This window comes from Bradysia coprophila, unplaced genomic scaffold (genome assembly GCF_014529535.1).
Source record: "Bradysia coprophila strain Holo2 unplaced genomic scaffold, BU_Bcop_v1 contig_138, whole genome shotgun sequence".
NCBI classification, from domain to species: Eukaryota; Metazoa; Arthropoda; class Insecta; order Diptera; family Sciaridae; genus Bradysia; species Bradysia coprophila.
Window position 1 is genome coordinate 4,667,773 of NW_023503409.1, and position 22,935 is coordinate 4,690,707.

Genomic DNA, 22,935 nt, shown 5'->3' on the forward strand with positions numbered 1-22,935 from the left:
ATTCATGGAAATGGAACTACAATTTCTACCGTCTTATATTTAGAGTAATTAAATACCGAGAAAATAATTAAACTTAAAATTTAGTAGTTTCCCACCGTGAAATATCACCTAAAATTTCTTTTATTTGAAGACAATTAAGAACAAAAATTTCAGGTGATTTTTCGCATTATAATGTCCTTTACATAACTGTGTAAATCTACAGTTGAATTTGAAGTCAAGACATACATAGTTTTGTTTCAGATAGCCTTGCTTGTTATTGTTATTGATAGTCTGCCTAGCAAGGTATGTGAATGTAGATGGCAAGTTCGGCAACATTTTTCAACAAAAATGGCACAAGATTCTAGCAATATGCGAAATAGAAATTCATTGTTTTTATTCAATTCGACTTGTTTCATACTTCCAGTTCTAATATCATTTGATGACATGCTTTGGTAACTGACTCCATTCACAATTTCCTAGCAATCATTCAAAGTTTAAAACGTAAACGTTTATTTATAGATAAGTAACGAAGATGCCTTTATGGGTAAAGATAAATCTTGAAAAGTAGTTAGAATGAAAGTTTTCCTATTTCGACATGCTGCCACTAAAAATGCATACTTGTCGCTAAAAAATTCAGTTAATGGACGTTAAATAGTGTGCCATCAAAAAAAAGATTGGCGCCACAAAACAGTTAAAACAAAGTCAATCAAATGTCGATGCAAACGCACCGTGTCGTATTGGATATTATCTCGATGACTATCCATTTAATTGAAATTTATGTGACACTTTATTGCATAATTTTGCACAAACACCGATTGATAAAATGTTAATAAGATGTTTTCACTTGTACACCTTGTATATTTACGTTTAATTGGCGAAATTATTGTCTAAATGTGTAATTAAATTAATTTTTTCCTGTTTTAATACAAGTTTTATCGAGATAATAATTTGTTTGACATAGTGGTTAGTTGCACCAGTCGACAGTGGTTACAATAACATTACAAATTCCTCTTCTACGAGGGAAAATCTACTAATAAATGAAAATGATCAAATTAACCATAACAATAATTGTTAGTTACATAAAAACGTACATATAATGGACTCATGCAGTCATGCTGCAGTGCTGCATTGCTAATACAGTAAGAGGAAAAAAGGAATGTTGCATCATTATAAATATAATCTCGTTCAAATGAAAATCTAAAAATAGCCTATGCAAACCAAACGTACAAGTTTTTCTTTTTCTGCCATAATTTGTTGCTTTTTTATATGCTGAGAAACATTTTGTATGCATAGGTAAACGCAACGACTTATTTATAGCCATAATCTGAATCGATATCTAATCGATCAACATAAAATTATGGATTTTAACACCAGACAGTAGTTCTTTCTATGTTTCTTTTCGAGATTAATAAAATTCAATCGATCTGAGTAATGAATTATTTGAATAAGCAATTAAGATCGATGACCATAATGTAAGTCCATCACATTATATGAATGAATCCGATGATGTTAACGACATAGACACAGACAGCAAGTGCTATTGAGGTTAATAACCTAATTAAACCAATATGAAAAGCTTTTGCACTAGAGTCAATCAAAAATAACTATTCGTTGAGTAAGATAATATTTAAAGGCATTGCCTAATTCGGATGTTTACGGTGTTTGCTTACTGTGCATTTATTTATGAATGTAGACGAAAACCACCAGCCAAAAAAGCAATTGAAATTCTGCTCAAAAGATTTGAAATCGAATCACGTACCTCAGGTATGTTAGAATTAGGCCTGAGTCATTTAGAGACTATGCAAAAAATTAGCCGAATATATGCAAAGACAGGACACATTTAAAATATGATTATAATTCGCAGTTTCCTACACAAAACCGTGCAATATCAATTTCAAATTCAAACGGCGATATTTTAGGAACTCAATTAACGCGGACAGGTAAAATGAGCTTTTTATTTTTAAAACTCATCAACAACATGACATTTGTTTACCAATCATTTTCATTAAAATCTCGTCTATGCAATTTCTGTTCCATAAACTTAAAACCTCGCTTAAAACTTGATTCAATATTAACTGGCGCCAACTGCTATTTTAAACTATATAGCAAACACTGTACCGTGTTATGTATGTTAGTTGAAGAGAAAATTATAGAAGAAGAAAAAAAGATCCATTGAAGATCGTTAGTATGTGCAATTTATTAAACGAACGCAGAAGAAAAAATAGTTTAAACTTTGTCGCAGCAGTGAATGAATGTGTGTTTCGCTAAACAACTAATTCATAAATAATATCAGATTTTTCATAAGTTATCGCCGGCGCATCCTCTTCGGAAAGACTGCCATCATAATTTATGTTAACGTAATTCAAACCATTAATAAATCATGTTCAAGAGTATGAAAAAGGCCTCCACGAGATATCTATAATAAAATATTAGAAAGATGTGCAATTTTTACAACTTTTTTTTTCTTCTATCGCTTCGTGACATCTTTTGAGGTTATTTATTTTTAAAAAAATCTTCGTTAAAAATGCAATCGATTTTATATTTTGTTTTGAATTTATTTTCATTGCAAATCCTTCACTTGAAGAAAAATGTATAAATTCCGGATAGGCGCCATAGTTAACAAATGCTTACGATAGTAATACGATACGCAAAATACCTTCGTCCTAACTTTTACTTGACAGACTTTTTTTTATTAATTAAATTGAAGATACTTTTCATTGAGACAACAAGTAGCAATTTTATTGAATTAAGCTTTATTTATCGTGTAATTAAACTATTTATTACGATGAGGATTTCGTATGTAATACTGTAAGTAATTAGCATAATAAATAAGCTGCTGAGTTGAATTGATACTGTGTCTAAGTAAAGTAGCGATTAAATGCCTTACATTGGAAATGAAGAAAAATAAATAAAATTTAAGATTTGATTACAAATCAGCTCATTTTGTGCAGTTGTCAATGCTGAGACCTGATGTGTTCAGAGTATAAAATGCACATTTTTCTGTTGAAAACAACTTTAAATTAAGTGTTGATCAGAGTTTTATGTGTAAACGAATGCGTTAGTGTTTCATATTTCTCAGAATTTTGTGTTTATCTTTAGATGCATTGGAAATAAACCGAGTATGCAATACTAAGCTTTCACTAGCTACATATTGTAAGTCTAAATTTAAAATAATTAAATAAAATGAAGTGTCAATCTACCATCTCACTCCTGTTCGCCTATCACTACCGGCTATCACATAATTAACAAATCATATAAAATCACCTCATCAATCATCTTACGGACTCTGCCAGTCATATATTTGTTACATGACGCTTTTTTTTGTGATAAACATAACATAAAATTAATAATTTTTGCAAAAGTAAAGAAATTATGTGGCTTCGAATGATGGAAAGATAATTACATGTTAAAATTGGTCTTTACGGTGGAAATGTTGCTACACTAGAATTATTATGTAGGGTGATCGTATATCGATATCTAAAAATAGAAATTGCCTGAAGGAGACCATTTCTCGGTGCAATTATGTGTTCAAAAGAAACTAAAGCAAATCTTCATCGAGGACGAGAAAAGTAATTTTCATAAAATTACTGAGAAGAGAGTACATTTAAGTTTAGATTATGATGTTCTATCCGATGATTATCATAGATCGGTATATCGATTACACTTGACTACGCTTACCTATACAAACAAGTTAATTTGCACAAGCTGTGATCTAACGAAAAATGTGAGTAATTGTTTGCTGATTGCTCATTTCGTATTTAAAAAAAAAAAACATTCAGCCGGCACAATAACTAAATATTTAAATTGAATAGCGAGTTGTAAATATTTCATTCTATTAATTGCATAGATGACTCTATTTGGAAACTTAGAAAATTTGTAAGGACTTTCATGGCAACAGTTTGTTAGGGACTTTCAAGGTTACCAATTTGTCAACTATAACAAACAGACAATTAGACAAAGATTTTCTTTCAAATTCTTTAAATTTTATCCGATGCACTGTGGGAAAAATTTGGGGCATTAAACCGTTTCATACAGACAGAAGACTTTTAGTATTTAAAGAAAGTGGGCAAAACAACAATTATGCTTCATTATGCTTCATGAACGTATTTTTGCATAAAACGATGTGTGCATCACCAATCGCTTGCTGGTATTTTTTCGCACATGATGCGTTGTTAACCTCAGATTTGCCTCGGGTTGACTTGTGATCATCACACATCTAGTGTGATAAAATGCCTTCTTACGACTCTTGTTACATATACAACTATTTTAGAATCTTGTAAGTGATTCAACGGAATCGTTATTTTGGTCTTGTCACAGACATACGTTAACTGGCTTGTGAATTACAGTTTCAATGAACAAAATACACATGAATTGACCTATAATTCCACATCAAATCTGCATATTTTTAAATGGAATGTTGAATTCACAAAACAACTGACAAGACAGAGCCCTAAATTCAATCACCGGAATGAAGAAAGTTCATGTAACAATTTTAATAATATTCATGTAGTCGTAGTGGAAGCATCGAAAATGTGTATTTAGAAGAGACGAACAACTATGTAATCTGATGCAATAGGACGGAATGGTTGCATTTCTATTCCAAAGAGCATTGAACTTAAAAAATTATTGAACCTATACGAATACGAAAATTGAGTCCGAAATACAGCGGTCATGGACCAAACCATATATGCCGTTACCACGAACTGATACACTCAACCACACGAATTTACATTTCACATTAATAATGTTTGGAAAAACCATAAATTTGGTTTCTTCAAACTTTATAGGTTGCAAAGGAGCGCAAAAGTGTGTGGTATATTCAAAACCCTTTCCAATACTTGGTGTAAATTGTATCGACTGTGAAATTGTAACTTTGTGTAATTGCCACAAAATGTGACCCAAACAAATGGACAATTTAAAAATTACTTTTATAATGTGCACGTGACGGAAATAAATCTTTCACAAGCAGACAAGTTGCAATTAAATATTGGGTGATTGGGTCTCTCTTTTGGTATAAAACCCGTACGACGCGTTGGTAGTGTAATTTGTACGTAACTAAAAGCTAAATAAATTCATTTTTAAGTTACTCACAATTTTTCGTTTAAAAATTCACCTCTGGTGAACTCCGATAAACGTCTTGATTTACTTTTCTTTGTCAGTAGGTTCTTTGAAGTGATCGCCCTATCATGACCACATGGCACAAATTTTGTACTATTTTCACTTATTCCACAATTGGCGTTATCACTTTTTATCACATGGTTCTGTTGAACAATTTTGCTCGATGACACAATGCTCACAACTTCGTTGCTTTTCGATGATAAAATGTCTAATGATGATGACTTGAATATTTGTCCGTTTATGGCCGTTTTAAGCTTTGAATACAAATCTTCTTTTGGTGGTGGAACTTCTAGAGTAGCATTCTTTTCCACATTGTCCACAGTAGCGCCAATTTCTTTTATCGATGGAATGAGTTCAGTAGCTTTCGAAGATTTTGTTTCATGTTTTGGAGTGTACGATAAGATATTGGAAAAGCGTCGAATTCGATTTTGTCGTTTGAATTTCGGTGATTTCGCTTCGCAATACGTTTTTGGATTGTCATTTTCATTGTTTTTGTCGGGAGTGTCCAACTGCAATGCGTTTTCATTTACTTTTTCCATAGAAAATCGGCTGGTTGATTTATCTTTGTTTCTATCGATTGATGCTATGACATCCTTCACATTTGACAATTTTCGATCTTTAGACTTAGTGCTCGCAACTGTATCACCTTGTCGACGTTGAATTAAATCGTAAATTGTCCCAAAGTTGAGCGTCGAGTATTTGGTGATACTTTGGTCGTTAAACCGTTTGTGGAATTTTTCCGATAATGCTCGCTTGCGTTGAAACACTTCATATTCTCCAGATTTACGAGTGATTTCATAAATCGTTCCATATGTCATATACTTGTCATATTTCTCATACTTTTCGCTGTATATGTCATTTTTCCTCTGAATTATGTCATAGATGGTACCGTACGAAATGAGCTTATCATAAATTTTAGCATTGACTTTGTAAATATCGTCTTTGCTTCGCACCGAAGCCAGTGTCTTTTGATTCGAATCACTTGTTTGATCACCTTTGTTGGTGATCGATAATTTTCGATGCACAATGTCATAAATAGTTCCGCAAACATTTGTTTTGGTCGCTTTCACTTCCATATTTTTTTCATCATATTTTGATGTCGATGAATCATTGCCGTTTAATGGTAGGCCCTTCTTGCATTGTCGTTTTGAATTTTTCTTTTGAAATTTCTCTGCGATCTTATCATTGCTGTTGATGTTTTCTTCACAGTCTCTTATGAGTTTCTTAAATTCTTCGTAAGATTTTCGGCGTGATTTTATTTTATTATCGTCCGGCAACGGATTCAGTAAATCCGCATTCGGTGCGAGAATGGTGCTACGCGATCGACAATTACTTTTCGTTTGGTTATTTTGGCCGCTCGAGTTGGATTGAAATAATGCTTTAAATTCTTCGTAAGACTTGCGACGACTCCGTGAATGATCAACACATTCGGTTACACTCAATTTGAACGTATCATTGTCTAGTTTATCATCTAACGTTGCACTGGTGTCACTGGTGATTACAATTGGCGGAATTTCAAATGGTTTTCCTGATTGAAGATTCACTGTGGATGGAGAATCGACAGTTATGGCGTCTATTACATCAAGATCATTCAATTTGTTTTGACCGCTATCTGTTTGTGTCGTGTTACCGTCAAGTTTATTTTGCATTTCGATAAATCCAGAATCCATTGAGCTTATCGTGCACGTTGAATCAAAACTTGTTTTTCTACTTGAACTATTAGACGATAAATCTAGTAATAAATTATTTGGTTCATGCGATGCTGGTATGTCATTGGACTTTGTTGTAGTGTAGTTTATAGCCGCATAATCGAGTGACGTGTTCCAAAAGATTGTGTTGGTTTTTTCAAAATGTGTAATTAGCTCACTTGATTGGCTATGGACTTTATTGTCTTTTACTAAGTCTTTTTTGTTGCTACATTTATCTTTTTCGTCGAAGTCCTTGGCTGTTTGCATTGGCAAATTTAAGTCGTTCGCCAATTCATTATTCAAAATTCCTTTCAAATTCGTTTCTACATTTTGTATGGCAATATTCGTTGGCGATTCACTGACACTGTTATTTACCATCGCGATGTTCGCATCATTGCATAAATTCGTTGAGTTTTTGGCAATTTTGTTAACCGTTGCATAAGGTGGTGTAACAACATTATGAACTAATAATTGTTGGTGTCGCACTGGCTTTGACTTTACAAATGAATAACTTTTCGTCACTTTTCTGATTGGTCTCGTTGGATACTTGAGATGTTGTCGGATGTTTGTAGATTCCGATTTCGGCCGGAACTTCCTTTGCAAATACTTTTCAAAATATTTTGCTTTGATTTTGGTGCATTTTCTGCTCGTCGTATCGTTCATACATTTGGCACAGCAGAGAAATTCATATAACTCATCATAGTGATTCAGTGAAGGTGCTTTCGACAAAACCGAATATTTCGGTTCAAAACAATCTTGTGTCTCTTCATTGCACTTCGTATCGACGGTCACCTTATCGTTTTGACTGACGACAGCATTTTCTTCGGCTTCATCAATGTGATCCAATTGCTTTGCAATAGATTGCTGCTCTTTGACTATAGTACTACCGATATTGATACCACAATCAAGCGAAACCACACCACCGTCGGAAGGCAGAACTAATCGTCCTTCTGCGGCTGCTGTGAGCAATTCACGTAATGCTGAAACTTGTTTCTCGGTGATATTCCCTTGCAAATGAATTCCATGTAATGCAAATGCAATCGGTTTTTGGTTTGTTGCATTTGGATTGGAACACCATACCACGGGTATTGTTGAAGACATTTTATTAAACTGGAGTGTCGGGACACACTTAAATAAATTAGCGACTACGAATTTAAATAAATTAAATTTATCTAGGTAATGTTTAAAATGGCAAGGCAGATCACAACACAGTTTTCTTGTTTTTTTTATTGTTTTCAGTTAAACGTTCTTTCAGGCACTGAGCTCAATATATTTTGTTATTTTAAAAAATTGTCTCATTTCATCTGTGAAATAAAGAATTAGTTCAATTGCAATCACATTCGTATCTGTTTGGATAATAATACCGCAAAATATTTAGTTTAGTCAGAAATGCTATTTAATACAAGAAAACGCGCAGACTATGGCTGTAACGAATATATTTAATCAAATAATAAGCTTCTGGAGCTAGCAGCTGGCAGACTAAAAAATATTGAAAAACGCTCTTGCTGACGTAGAAAATAGCATTGTGGCAGGTCTGGTAAAATGCGAATAAATATGAAACATTGGAATCGAGACACTTGCGTAAACAAAAACAAAATTCTCGATTTTATTTCTGCAACGCTTAATAATAACACAGTTCCCAGGGCACTGAATTTCACCTTCGAACTAATTTTAAAATCGTAAAGAGATCAACAATCAGTGCGACACGATGCAAAGCATTCGGTTGAGGAAATGAAGTCTAATAAGAAAATTTAAATTGGTCACCTCACCATTGTGTCAACCATATATTTGTTGTCAACTCAACCGATAAAGTAAAATGCAATATTCTGTCATACTAATGACTAGAAAGCAGCAAACAAAAGAATGTTACACAGCAAATACAAATGCACATCAAACTTCATAACTCATTGAGGCCAATGGATAGGTTTTTTTTCTCCTCTCAGAGATGTAACTCAATTGTTGACGTTAAAATCTATTAGTAAAAGATCAATAATCCGCTTTTATTTCTAAATCACACAGAAATAATGGTTTCGATGACATGGATAGAATGTTTTATAGATGTTTGAATAGAATGGTCGTGAAGTTGAATTTGCCATATAAGTATAGTTATGAGGAAACATGGTACAGCTTATACACTTAACCATAAAGGTTGACCCTTTGAAAAACTTGATTAGATTCAATAGAATTTTATTGAAGAAAAACAGCTCAAAGGACTTACGTGTGTAAGTTTGCTGATTTAGAAATTGTGGAATTGATCGTAAAGTTTGGCTTCAATAAAGCAACATCAATCATGCATGATTTCTAATGTCAATCCAATTCAACGTCAATTGAATAATTGATCCTCTCGAATAATAATTATTAAGGGAAAGCTATATAGGTCTCGCCCCGACTACAAAACTCTCTAAATAAAAAAAAAAACGGTGGAAATGAATAAGACTGAACGTCGGTTTCAAAAAAAAAAAAAAAAATATAATCAAACGGCACTACAACACCGACAAAACCATAAAATAAAGCAAAACTAATTTTTATACAAAGTAAGAAAGTATACCGAATCATTGAACTTAATTCAACAAGAGTATAATATGATCGCTTTTGTTATTTCATTTGTAAAATAACTAAATTTTAAATTATAAAAAAAAAACAAAATCGAAACCAGTTTCATTATTTATGTATCTCAATCCAAAAGGCAACCGCATAATGTCTAATTTATATGCACATATGGATATGGAATAATTGATTGATTTTCGTATAATACAGCGAAAAAAAAGCTAGCAAAAATTACTATTCACTTAAAAGAAGTGTTACTATAATGTTTTTTAACAGATTGTTAAAGATTATGCGATCGATGTATAGCCTTTGTCGTTACAGTTGTTAAGTAATATGTTAAAGTGTATTTATCGATGTCTTTTTCTTCATGGATATGCATGGACGCCTGTGTCTAGGTATCTATTTGTTTTTGTTTTAAATGGAGACGTTAGTCGAATATTACATTTTTTAAAGAGTACAAATATAGCCAGACCGGCGAACAAGACGACGTCATTGGAAGCAAACCAATTAACAAAAAAAAAACTTTACCAAGTTTGCTCAAAACAATGAGATCCAATTGGGAAATTCAAATTTCGAACAGTCAAATATTATCTGTCTAGGAAATTGTTGCTACTCGCAAAAATATTATTCCAAAAATGTCAATAACATCTCCATATCCATACACGCACAAAAATTATCTGGAAAATTTCCAATGTTTTTTCTGTTCGGCTCGGAAAAATAATTGTTTAAATTTGCGTAATTATGCAAATTTGCTTAAAGTTTTCATTGGTATTATACGGCAAGTCCTTCAGTTTCAAATGATATGTCTAACAGCTAAGTATAAGAACAGTTAAACGAATTTCAATGCTATTGGAGCTTTCAATAATGCCATAAAACCCACTAGGGCTATTGTGTCTAACGCAATAATTTTTTCCTCGACCTGCATAAATGTGATTGCAATTGTACAAATCAACCACGAAATATAATTACGAGTGGTTACACGAATTTTTTTTGTTTGTTTGTTTAAGAGAGAACACATATTGCATTTTAAGTGCATTCGGTTATTACACTTTTTTTTAATGAAAATCGTTTGACTCGTTGTAAATGTCTAAAAAATTATTTCAATTCAGCAACAGTTCATTTAATTATATGGCAAGGCAAATGCTTTTTACATATAGAAGACAAAAACTGATGATGGTTAAGTCAGCCATTACCACGTTTGATTTTCACACAAAAAACAGTTCTGCAATTTGAGTCGGTACAAATAATATCGCAAATATTATGCAACGAGAAATTAAAACTTTAATTTGTTTATTACACGCAAATTTATATCTAGTAAGTTACGTTTCATCACAGCCAATGTCGTAATGCAACATTTTCCGGCAACTTTTCTTTAGCTAAATCCATGATCGAAACTTTTTTTTTTATAAAAGTAAGAAATTGAAAGAGAAACGTTTTTTTTTTCTTATTATTACGGCAGATCGATTTGATATTACGTCTTCTTAGCACGCGACAGCGAAGACAACTGACTGAACATAAGATTTTCAGAGTTGAAATCACAAAGAAAAACCTGTAATGTTTGTCATATGAACATGGCATAGTGTGTGTATATACGTGTGATGTGTATATGTAATGTACGCTGAATAAATCGAATGCATAAATTATTATATTTTGTCTTAAGCAGGTACTCCATATAGTGCGGTCAATCGTGGAAAGTTTTTTGGTAAAGAACCATTGACCGTTTTCCTTGAACCATTTTCATAGAATTTTTTTTTAGTCAACGAATATTAAGTTAAACAATTTTGCACTGCTACCACAAGATGGCAATCAGCGTGATAGGTAAAATTGGAAGAATTCTTTTTTGCATTGATTGACTGTGCCTTGAAAAAGACTTAGGTATATGCACACATACCTCAGACAGTGTGAATGATATCAGCTGATTAACCGTATTATACAGCGATTAAAGATTTCATTTACCATTCATGACGTCAAATTCAACTTGTAAAGGAAAAAGTGAACTTTAATAAATCAATTTGTAAAATTACAATTTCTATGTGATTCATAATATGCAACCTTTAATGAGTCGATTGCGGCTGAGGATAGTCCTGACGTAAGTCATCATAACTTCTTGAGAAATTGTAATTAAGCAGATTCGGTTGCTGTAGTTTCATAATTAGTTCTTCATTTTACACATTAATGAAAGAAACATGAAGATTGAATGTGTTCAATTTTTCTAAAAATAAAACTGACATACGGTCAGAATGTTTAAAATGATAAAATTTTTGTGGATTCATAAAATATTCGTAACATTCAGACAATGCCGTCAAGTATGTGCGTAACATGTTAAAAAAAACATTTATATCAAAAGTTTCGTATAAAATAGTAATGTGAACGTGTGTATCGTGTAGTGTATATTGTTGCTGTACGTAAAATCGCTTTGTCCATGTCCATTCAAACTTATTACATTATTGCAGGTTTAATTTTAAAATTACTATCAAGTAATTGACATGCTGGCTAATGTCGAAGTTTCAAAGGGAATTAATCGGAGAATATTATTCTGCATTCCAGTCAAGTCCATCGAAAGGTTGAAACGGTTTCGTGTTCTTGTTACATCAAACCTAACGATTCTATTTATACTTTGAATATTATAATCGTCTAGTCGATAGTCTGCCTGCATATAACAACGTTCTGTTCATGCTGTATAGATGTTATAACTTAAAGCAAAAAGCTAGACAACAAGGATGGACTGATGAACGTGTTAGAAAAACAAGTTTTGCATCATAGAAATAAATTCTTATTCTATACATCCACGGTATTTACATGCATTTTCGATGCAAATTGTATTAAATTATCAATTTGAGTTGATTGGAATAACTTGAACGATTCATGCAACTTGTTGAGATAATTTAGTGTAATCAAAAAAATTGTACCACAGCGACATATAAAAATTCATATAATCGCATCTTACCACGTAAAAAAGGTGAATTAAAAAAATTATCGAAAAATTCAAACCATTTTTCATCCATCCAAACATAAACGTCTCAATGAAATGAAAGAAATTGTAATGAATATTCATGTTGCCATTTAAATTTTATTCCACGAAAAGGAGAGATTTCTGTAATTTCTGAAGGTTGTAACGCAGCATCCACAAAGGTATTCTTTATCGTTTGCAGATAATATACGAGACTTTCATTGATGAATTACCGAGAAAATGAACATTACGGGAAAACCCATATGGTGTTTTGTTCGCGTCGTGCATGCCTCAGGAAATAAAAAAGTTGTTTGTTTTGATTGAGCAAACAAAATTTAATTTGCTGGTAGCAACAAAATACACACAGCACTTCTGGGCATAGCAATCTCATTTTCGGTGTATTTAGAAGTTAGTCTCTAGGTGCGCTAATTACTTAGACGCGATTTGTTAAGTAGAGTTGTGGAGTACTGAATTCGGAACGACGCAATTGACTGAAAAATGGGCTATAAGTTATTTTTATCACATTTAAACATTATGGCGATTGTTTATCTTTCGCTTTAGTGGAGTAATAATTTGTTCGGAGGTTCGTACACTATATCATTCATTTTCAATAGTAAAAAAAATTTGTTGCATGCATAAGCTCCACTCACAATCAAGCTAAATAAATCACAAAAAACTCAGTGTGGACTGTGGACTTTTGGATTAAAAAAAACCGGTTCGTTTCCTTTTTCGACTTTTTAGTGTATCCAAGAATGATAAAGAATAATTATGGCAAAGAATGGTACAGCGTGATATATTTCGGCTAAAAATTTTCACTTAAATGAAGTGTGCTGCCCAATGGCATCGGATTTATTATTATTATTTAAACTACTGAAATTTACGGTAAAATTTGCCGATGACAGTGGTAATTATGATAAATCACATGATATAGGAAGAAATGCAGAATTAAAAAAAAATCAGGTAATCCATTTGTGTGTGCAAAAAAAGTTAACATAAGCGATGGGTGTCAGCCATGTTATTCATATTAGATGCATGAACATGAACCTGTATGATTTATTAACTTAAAAAAAAATTAATTTCATTTATAAGCCGTTTTTACGATAATTTCAAGAAGAGTGGACTTTCAAAGATTTCTTCCAAAGTTTTTTTTTTTCTGTCAGTTCATTGCACGCAACATTTTAGTCCACGATTTTAAGAGGTGTCAACCTTTTGGAGTCTGTTACTTCATTTGTTTTAAGAGCCTTCGACATTTCTATATTACACATTTAGGTTTAAATATAATATAACCGAACACTAGCCATAGCTCATCACTTACTCTTGCCGTCATAGAGACTATATTAAGAACGAATTCTTTCAAAAGGCTATGACAATCATAATCATCTGTTATTTAGAAGACAAAAATGACAAAAATAACAAAAATAACGACGGTCTCTTGTGGTCAAAGCGAATGGTTTGTAAAAACTTGCGGGAATGTATGGCTCAACCCTCTAAATCATCCACTTAAAGATTAAAGTTACTCTTCGCGGTTTTAAATACTGTCACTTCAATTACAGCGACATCATTTTTTGAGTGATGAATGACATAGAGGGATTCTTTTGAAAAACAGCCTACCGAAATCGGACGCATTTTCCAGTGGACTTTTTTATATGTGCCTAGAAAGGACTTTGACCCTAGAACCCAAAACCACTTTCAAAAAAATTCTTCGAAGCTTTTGTGACTGGTGAAGGGTGATCAAAAACCGAAAACTTACACTTTTCTTACCAAAATTTCTCCGGGTACACGAGCCGTACATGGTCTTGTGGGGTGTCATTAGAAAGGTAATCACATGTACTATTGAGCCGAATAGAGACTCATTGGCTTTAAAATTAATCCACACTGAAATATGTGCAGTTGAAGTTTTCAACCGAAAACTTGCACTTTTCTTACCAATATTTCTCCAGTTACACGAGCCGTACATCGTGGTGTGGGGTATCATTTGAAAGGTAATTTTATGTGCTTTTGGGCCAAATAGGGTCTTATGGGGGTTTGAAAGCATCTACGATGAAATATGAGAAGTTGAAATGTTTTAGTGCTCATATTTCATCGTATGTGCATCCAAACCCCATAAGACCCTATTTGGCCCAAAAGCACATAAAATTACCTTTCAAATGATACCCCACACCACCATGTACGGCTCGTGTACCTGGAGAAATTTTGGTAAGAAAAGTGCAAATTTTCGGCTTTCGATCACCTTTCACCAGCCATAAAAGCTTCGAAGAATTTTTTTGAGAGTGGTTTTGGCTTCTAGGGTCGAAGCCCTTTCTAGGTACCTATAAAAAATTTCACTAGAAAACACGTCCGATTTCGGTAGGCTGTTTTTCAAAAGAATCCCTCAAATCGCTTCGTCAAAACAATTTTCAAAAGAAAATTTTCATTCGTTTGAAAATTCTTTTTATCAAATGTGCGGCTTGATTTAAACAGAGAAACAATTTTTTAATTGAGATGACCTCTTAAAATGTAATGAAAACCTTCGCACGCTTGATATTCAGATAAATAATTAATCAAAATTAATTGGTATGCAAGTGAGGAATTTGTATGCATACTACGAGAGTAATTTAACTAATCTTCCGGAAGGGTTTCGATATTGAACAAATTATTATTGAAATAAATGTAATAAAATTCTCCCACTCGTGAGGTACGTACACAATAGCTTTGACAACAAAAAAAAAATGTTAAAAAGAATCAATTTTTACTAGCTGTTGCTTTTTTTATGGTGACAATGATTAAAACAAAATTAATTATTTATTCAAGTGTTGGAATATTACTAAATGTTTTGTAATTGCATAATGTACAATTTTCATAAACGAAAACAACAACATGACTGTGACAACAGTCACATCACATGTGTTCAATTTTTTTCTTTTTGAGGTAATATATTTCACGAGTGTGCTACAGAGTTTTATGTTGATATTTTGTTATTAATAAACTAATTACGTTAAATATTCTCTTAGTATCTACTGTCTCATCTCAAGCTGAGCACATATCTGACTCACTTCGTTTAGATTTCTGTTGAGGTAAAATGTCTGCACAGCTAAATTACTGATTGAAACAAGTCGATCGTCTCTATATTGAAAAATTAGCCCGTCAGAGACTTTTAACAAGTTATATAGTCGACGATGCAGTTTGAATTCTTTGTTTTGCAAGCATTTTGTACCTGAATTTGATATCAAAACATATTAGTGGCTAGGTACATATAAGTCAAGTCAGTAGCTATTTAGATATAAGTCCAAGCCAGTAGCTATGTAGATGGCAATACATCTAGGTATCAAACTTTACTACATTTTCTTGAGTGGTGGAATAACTATTACAACCTGTTCCAGGAAACTATACGAAATTGTGGAACAGTAAATTTTCATAGAATACAAAACTTTTGAAGCTTATGAATACTGTGGTGATCTCGGTATTTTAATAGTGCCAAACCGAACCCGAACCACAATAAGTTTCGGCATATTCTACTCGTACTTTCATAATTTTCTTATTTGTAATTTTATATTGTGGTTCACCGGAAATTTCTAAGTGGTTGAAACAGAGTCAATAATTGATCAATATCAGTATTAGACTCTCAAACCAATCATTTTGGAGTCTCTTTGAGAAAATACATCAACGGATTTATGATGCAGACACTGTTTGAACTAGATGAACATTTCCGCCAGCGGCGCATTAAAGAATTGCGGCGAATATGTTTGCAAATAGTTTACAATGTAACAAGATAATATATTGTGCACATATGTTGCATGGTATAACTCACAGAATCTATAAATCTTCTGAAGAATATTTTGTTAAAGTGAATCGTTAGTGCTTTATATCACTCACACAGTGCCCCGTAGGCCGTTGAAATGTTGATTTTAGTCTACAACTGAAAGCATTTTGATCGACCTATAGGTGTATTTCAGTTATTTGGCGTCAAACACTGCATTTAACTGTTTGGATAATAGGTATACCACACTATCACATTTTTCATAAATATCAGTCGTCTAGGTAATATCAAAAGTCGCTAACCTTTACTCGCTGCAATTTCACGTTGTTCTATGTATTTTAACATAATTGTTAATCAGGGCTATTGTAGAATGTAAAATCGATTTTATTTCTAGGAAAATTGTTGTGAGCTATTGCAACTTTCGGAGGCAATTTACATATATGCTAGCTCGTACAGAAATTACAAATTGTGTTCGTGCGCACTCATTACTTTGCTGTGAAAAGGCAAACAAACTGTGTGTACAATGTCAGTCTATGTGAAAATATACTGAGACATTGGCTCGAATCGGATTGCATCATGACTAGGTGGCAGTATAGGAACCGTGACGCAGCGACTTATGCTTTTTAATTTCGAGACGACTAACACAACACAAAAAATGTACACGCACGCTTCATTCATTACATATACTGTACTTCCGAAGAGGCAATCAAAATATTTACATTCGCTGGCGTAAATATGAAGACGCATCAACATGGAAATAAATAAATTTTTTTTGTATATCCACTTCAGAGTATAGTAGGAAACGATTTTAGACAAACAAATTTTATATGTAACCGAACAGATCATATAAAATTACAAGCAACTGCAATACAATACAACTAAAGTGAAGTGTTGCTTAAAAAAATATCCAAATCATCACATGTGACCTTCACAAATCGATGAACTCATTGAATTCCTATTGTAATTACGTCGACATTTATTAACAGTTGCGTATTGCAAATTACAGGATTTAAATATTTTTCTGACTGTCATACATCTCCATAGCACAATAAAAACAGCGCAATTAATCCCAATTATAATGAGTAATATTGCTGTGCCTATCATATTTTAACACTCAGAGAAATGACGATCGACCAAATGCAGACTGCATAACATTTTATTGATCGCATTCTCCAAATTCTCTTGTTAATTAATTGTTTATATCGACGATGACGGATAATGACGACATATTACTGTAATTAAATTGGTCGGTATAACGGAATGTTATAATTTGTATGGAATTAAGATTATTGAATTGCACGATACAGGCAGTAATTATGGGACTTTTGACATTTTTTTGAGCAATTTATTGCTGTTTAATTCTTAATTTACCATAATTATGGATAACATTTTTGTAGAGCAGATTCTTTAGCACTCGACCACCTTCGTAATGCAACAGGACACCGAGAAGTGCATTCAGATTTTCTTATAGACAGAAACAATGAAAAGTGAACTTTAAAAAAGAGAAAACCTTCAACAGACACAATGAATTCACAACAAGTGGTTCAAATACACAACCATCTTCTTCGAACACATGTTTTTCAATTTAAAGGTATAAATACTATGCAAAATTACAAATGCAAATTGCTACTACATTCATACTGTTAACATGTGCAATGAGCATACGACAGCATTTGCAAGTTGTATTTATTATTGATTGCCGGAGAGAATGTATTATGCATCAGTTAATACCCGTAAGTTATGCAAAGCAAATACAAAACTGTGCATTTAGGTAGAGTACGACAAGGCGTTTTGTTAATTCAAGCATAAGACTTGATGTCAAGTATATTGGAAAGGTTTTTGGTTTTGTCCATTGTTATTGGACGTGTTAAGGCTCATAGAGACAACTCTATATTGGATTTGTAGGCACAGGTTACATTAGGTGTTAAGGGATGCCAAAGGGACCTTGACAATTACTTTTGAATCAAATTTGAGCTTCTTTAAACGAACACCATTCCAATGGATATGAAAGCAAAAATTTCGAATGTTACGTTGTGTGCAATGCATAAATATAATAATGGATGGTTTGGTGTACACACTCGTATAAAGAATTGTTTTTAATTTTTACATGATTGCCTGTTGTTGAATTCGTAATTTCAAGGTAAAGCACTGGAATTCACATTTTCATTATTTGAATATTCTATGTAATTTAGACTTTACTATAATTGTAGAGAACAATTGATTGTTTTTCGATTGTGAGACTTTGTTCTAAGTTATACATATCGGGGTCGGACACATAATAAGCGAATTTGGTACACTTACGGTTCGGCTTCAATTGATTTCAATTTAGCGACATAGTTTGATGGAATATAGCCTTCCTGGCGAGTTTTCTTGCTCCTTGCTAGCCACCAATCTCCCTGTAATGTCGAAAAGATACATTAAAAATCACATGAGAAAATATATCGGTTTTAAGTAGGCAGACAAAGAACTTGCGTCGGTAAGTTTATTCTTCCGAGAGTGGGAAACCAGAAACCAGTTTATTTCGTCTTAACTCAATAAAATTTGCACAGGTACTTAATAAAGACAGCCGTACGTCTTGCACACAATATTTTCAAATCAATAATCACATCACAGAGGCATTACGATCATAAATAATACATAAAATTGAATTTTTTTTTGTTTTTTTTTTTTTTTTTGTGATTGGTATCAAGAACATCTTCACTAAATCACATACGAAACAAAATCGGAACCAAATTACAAATGCCAATCATGATTCGGACTGCAGTTGTTTTCATCTAATTTGCAGGCATACGCGAGTCGTACGTTTTGTGTAAAATAGTAAAAGTCCAGCAAAACTGAACCGACTAATTTATTCATTTCCTTTGTTTTGATTTTTGATTCGAAATTGTTTTGTTTGTACTGTTGACAGCAATGTTTTTACCAATATTAATTTCCTTGATATAAAACCGATATCGATCGGTGGGAACAGCGACGAGCACGTTACAGCAATTAAACATTTAACAAAACAAAACAAAATATGTTTTAAGATTCTTACTTCGATTTCGGAAATGAATTTTTATGTAAGGAGCACTCGCCCCAAAATAACCTTCGATTTTATTGAATTGATCAATTGATAAAAACAATGCAAAAGACAAAGCTTTCGCATTGAAAAAGTAAATTGAAGCACCACGTTGGATGTCGTGTATAAAATAAACTCTTTTTTTTTAAATAATGAAACTCGACCAACATTTCGATTAACAAAATTAATTGAAATCGGAACTATTTATCATCATCATTAATTAGACATAAATTCTTTAAAAATGCTGCGGTCGAATTCATGCAGCGTAGCCCAAATTTGAACATTTCATTAATAAAACAAAAACATGCTGCGGTAATGATATGCCATTATCGAATATTTATGTTATTTGGCCTAATTTTCAGCAGCTAGCCCCAATTTTTATGTGTATTGTGTATATGATATACGCAGAAATATTGAATATGATATTTTTACTGCTATGCCATGCCATAAAACTAGATAAATGGGAAACGAAAACGAGAGTACGGCAACGCAGTCATCATAAAAACGTATTTTACGTTTGAAGGATATTCTCTAAAAATATGCATCGTTATCGCCATGTGTATCACCAATACATTTTGACTCGACAATTTCTATTCAGAGTGAAATATAATTTAGGAAGAAACAAATATATTGTGACTTATCGTTCTTTCCGGTCTTCGATCAACATTCCAAGCAAATTTGATGTTATAATGTTAGTTTGCGAAAACAGATTAGTCATTCGACTAATGAATGACTACTGACATGACGCAAGGAAAAGCTAAAAGTTTGAGTGAATTTCAGTTAACTTTATGGTTTCTTACATGAAAGCTGTTCCTGAATGAGTATTCTATTGAACGGATTATATAAGGTAAATAACTGAAGCTTCACGACTTCATGAGAATGTTATGTTCTTTTGAGTATATTTTATGAACTTTTACATGATGATTAAAAAGCAAAACAATTGATTTTGAAGTTCGAAATTGTTTTCGTTAATTACAGCTAGAGGTTGCATACTGAAAGGATGTGATAGAACTATGCGTACATTGTATAATAACATAGGAAAAGGTTGTTTTGAAACTAATACTAAAATGTAATAAATTTTTCTTTTAAACTATTACATTTTAGTACGTTTTGTCATGTGTCACTGATTCTATTTTTTCGTGAACAAACTTCACTGCTGTGACATTTCATGGGAATGAACCTATGTGAAGTTGTTACACAAGAAAATAGTACAGTGAGAATGAAGTACTATAAAAAAATGTGGCTCCTCTACAGTCCAACCGAATAGGCGAATAGGGACCAGGTTTTTTGACATATTTTTAAAACAAATAAAATTGTGTGCAGTCATTGAAATAAATGTTGCAGTCGAAACAATGTGAATATTTGAATAAAATCCAATATTTTGCCAATTATAAATGGAAACAACAAATTTTGCAAATTAAATAATTTAAAAAATATGAAAATGCTGCATGTTCATTGTTCCAATTTTAATGCATTCGTAATTTCCGTTAGTGTTCAAATATTCAGTACGTATTTACATTGAACAGTGGTCATACTTTATACCACAAAGTGCTGTAGGTTCATTCGACTGTAGAGAATAGGACAAATCGACAGATTTTTTTCAAATGCATTTCTGCTACAAACATCCCCATTGGAACGAAGGATTACTAAATTTCATTTTTTAAGTCAACGTAAATGTATAAGATATCACTCAGAATAAGCTGAGTTGCTAAAAGACCGAAAATTCGAAGAATTTTTTTTTTTTGAATGTTTGACACCAATTTGTGTGACGGCCGAAAAGACCATGCCAACCTTAGGGCTACAAAATAAAAGACGTAGAACAAAAATGTTTTCGTATCGGTTAGTCTGACACTATGGTATAGGTTTCAATGTGGTCTGGACAGTAGATTGAGTAGTGTTAAGAAAATGACTTAAGTTATTACTAAAATTGAAAAATATATCTGTCATTTCGCTTTAAAATATCGAATCCGAAACCAATTGACAGACATTTCTTTTACACCCAGTATTTATGTTGACAAGATCTTAATGTCTTGTCGAAATGATTACAATGTATTGTAAAGTGCAAGATATTAAAATAGAACCGAAGAAACACATAAATAGCTCGCAATATGATCCAATAATCGACGATACAACACAATACACAATTTCCTTGGAATAAACTTATGAAATCAGACATGAGAGCAAATTTTAAAGCTTTCTGTGGAACTGAAGCAGAAAAGGCTTGGTGTTGAAGATACTCGGTAGATAAAATGTTATATAGTCATACCTCCATAGTCAAGAAGCAGCCAATTTATTTTATCTCCATAAATACTAGTTGCAGTTGAACGACGTATATTTCTAGGAAAATCTTTTTGCACAGAAATTCTATAAAGTTTATTTGATTGGAAATTTTCAATGACAAAGTGATTGTATTTCTGAGACAGCTTAAAAATCATGAAAAGGAAAACAGCCTTCGGATGTTCTGTCGAATAGATTGTAAATTATAAATATACCAAGAAACGTTCGGTGTATCGAATCTATTTCCAAATTTTCCCATCGATATACAATTCGCAGTACAATCAACTTTTTAACGAGATAATTAATTGTGACGATTACGTTGCGATGAATCCATTAAGCTAACGTAAACATCGACTTTAAATAATTTAAAGTTTTTTTTTTCGTACAACCGAAATTCGATAGCTTATCAAAACAAAATTCTTTGAATTTTTATCATCGAGACAAGTTGTATAGGATGAAAGTCAGTGCTTCGGTTGGTGTATTATAAACCCAGTCACGTTTATCGTAAACAATTTCAATTTTTAGTATGTAATCGTTCATTTGAAGAGAAAAAATTAGCAAAATTGCCTGAACCGATCAAAATATGCCCAAGAATGAAGTGAGTGCTTTGTGAGTGAGCATAGTTAGAGCGACGTAGACTTCTATGTCGAGTTCCATGCTAAGATAGATTGTCATCCTGTTAACGTGACATACACAACAATAAAAACAAGACTGGAGCAAAGGGTGAATAGCATTTACTGCAACACATACGTTGACCGACGAACAGGTAGAATACCTTAACCAAAACAGAAATTCATTGTATTGAAACACCCATACACTATCAAACGCTATACTAATAACAACAATAATTTTCTCCACGATCAAGTAATGATTTAATTGCATGCACATCGGGTTTAAATAGCAACTCGAATTAAAAAAAAAAGTTCTGAAAAGTACAATCACGTTTCGCAATAATTTTGGCCGGAAATTAAATTAACTCTACGGTTGAACGGTTAATTTTTATTTATATTCATGATGAATTTATGCTTACGCTGTGTACGGCGTTAGTTGTGAAGAATAATTTTGTTTCTGCAATTTTTCTCTCTTTTTGCATACATAAACAACGAATGGGTCAAAAGGTCAAAAACTTAAAATTCTGAAAAGGACCCAAATGTGACGTAAAACGAAATGGAATCCATACATGTTCAACATCTGCGAAATAATTTATTTAAAAGTGTCTGGATGTGGATATGTTTGCGAACTGAATGACTATAATATACTGATAAGAGGTCGCATCTCTTAAGGAGATTGAAATTTGATGAAAGGTGTAAAGGAAAGACAGGAGTTGGATGCTTAAGCAATTGGCAGTATTTTCTCTTAAATAAATTGTCAGTGAGAAATGACAACCCGGATCTATAGGAAACGAGAATACGGGTAATTGAAAAATGTGCAGATATTCGCAAGGGAAATTCATTTACACATTATCATTAGACAGACATCATGCGTTTTCAAGTTATCTTGCCTGTTTTTAATAATACTTATGCGGGAGCCGGGAGATGCATAGAGATCAATCTATTAAACCCTTTAGAAACGCCGAAGTGTA

The 22,935-nt window shown here is 32.6% G+C and overlaps 1 protein-coding gene across 2 annotated transcripts in view; it reads right to left on the minus strand.

The window, feature by feature from the left end:
- LOC119073437 (tyrosine-protein kinase Src42A) overlaps nt 1–22,935 on the minus strand; it is a 33,870-nt gene that overhangs the window by 9,444 nt on the left and 1,491 nt on the right. The window contains exon 3 of one of the 2 annotated variants that reach the window (XM_037178920.1): nt 18,320–18,414. In XM_037178920.1, coding sequence (XP_037034815.1) covers nt 18,320–18,414 — 95 coding nt within the window. Of the gene's footprint in view, nt 1–5,070; nt 8,127–18,319; nt 18,415–22,935 lie in introns of those variants that run through there. The other variant, XM_037178919.1, reaches the window with a different exon arrangement.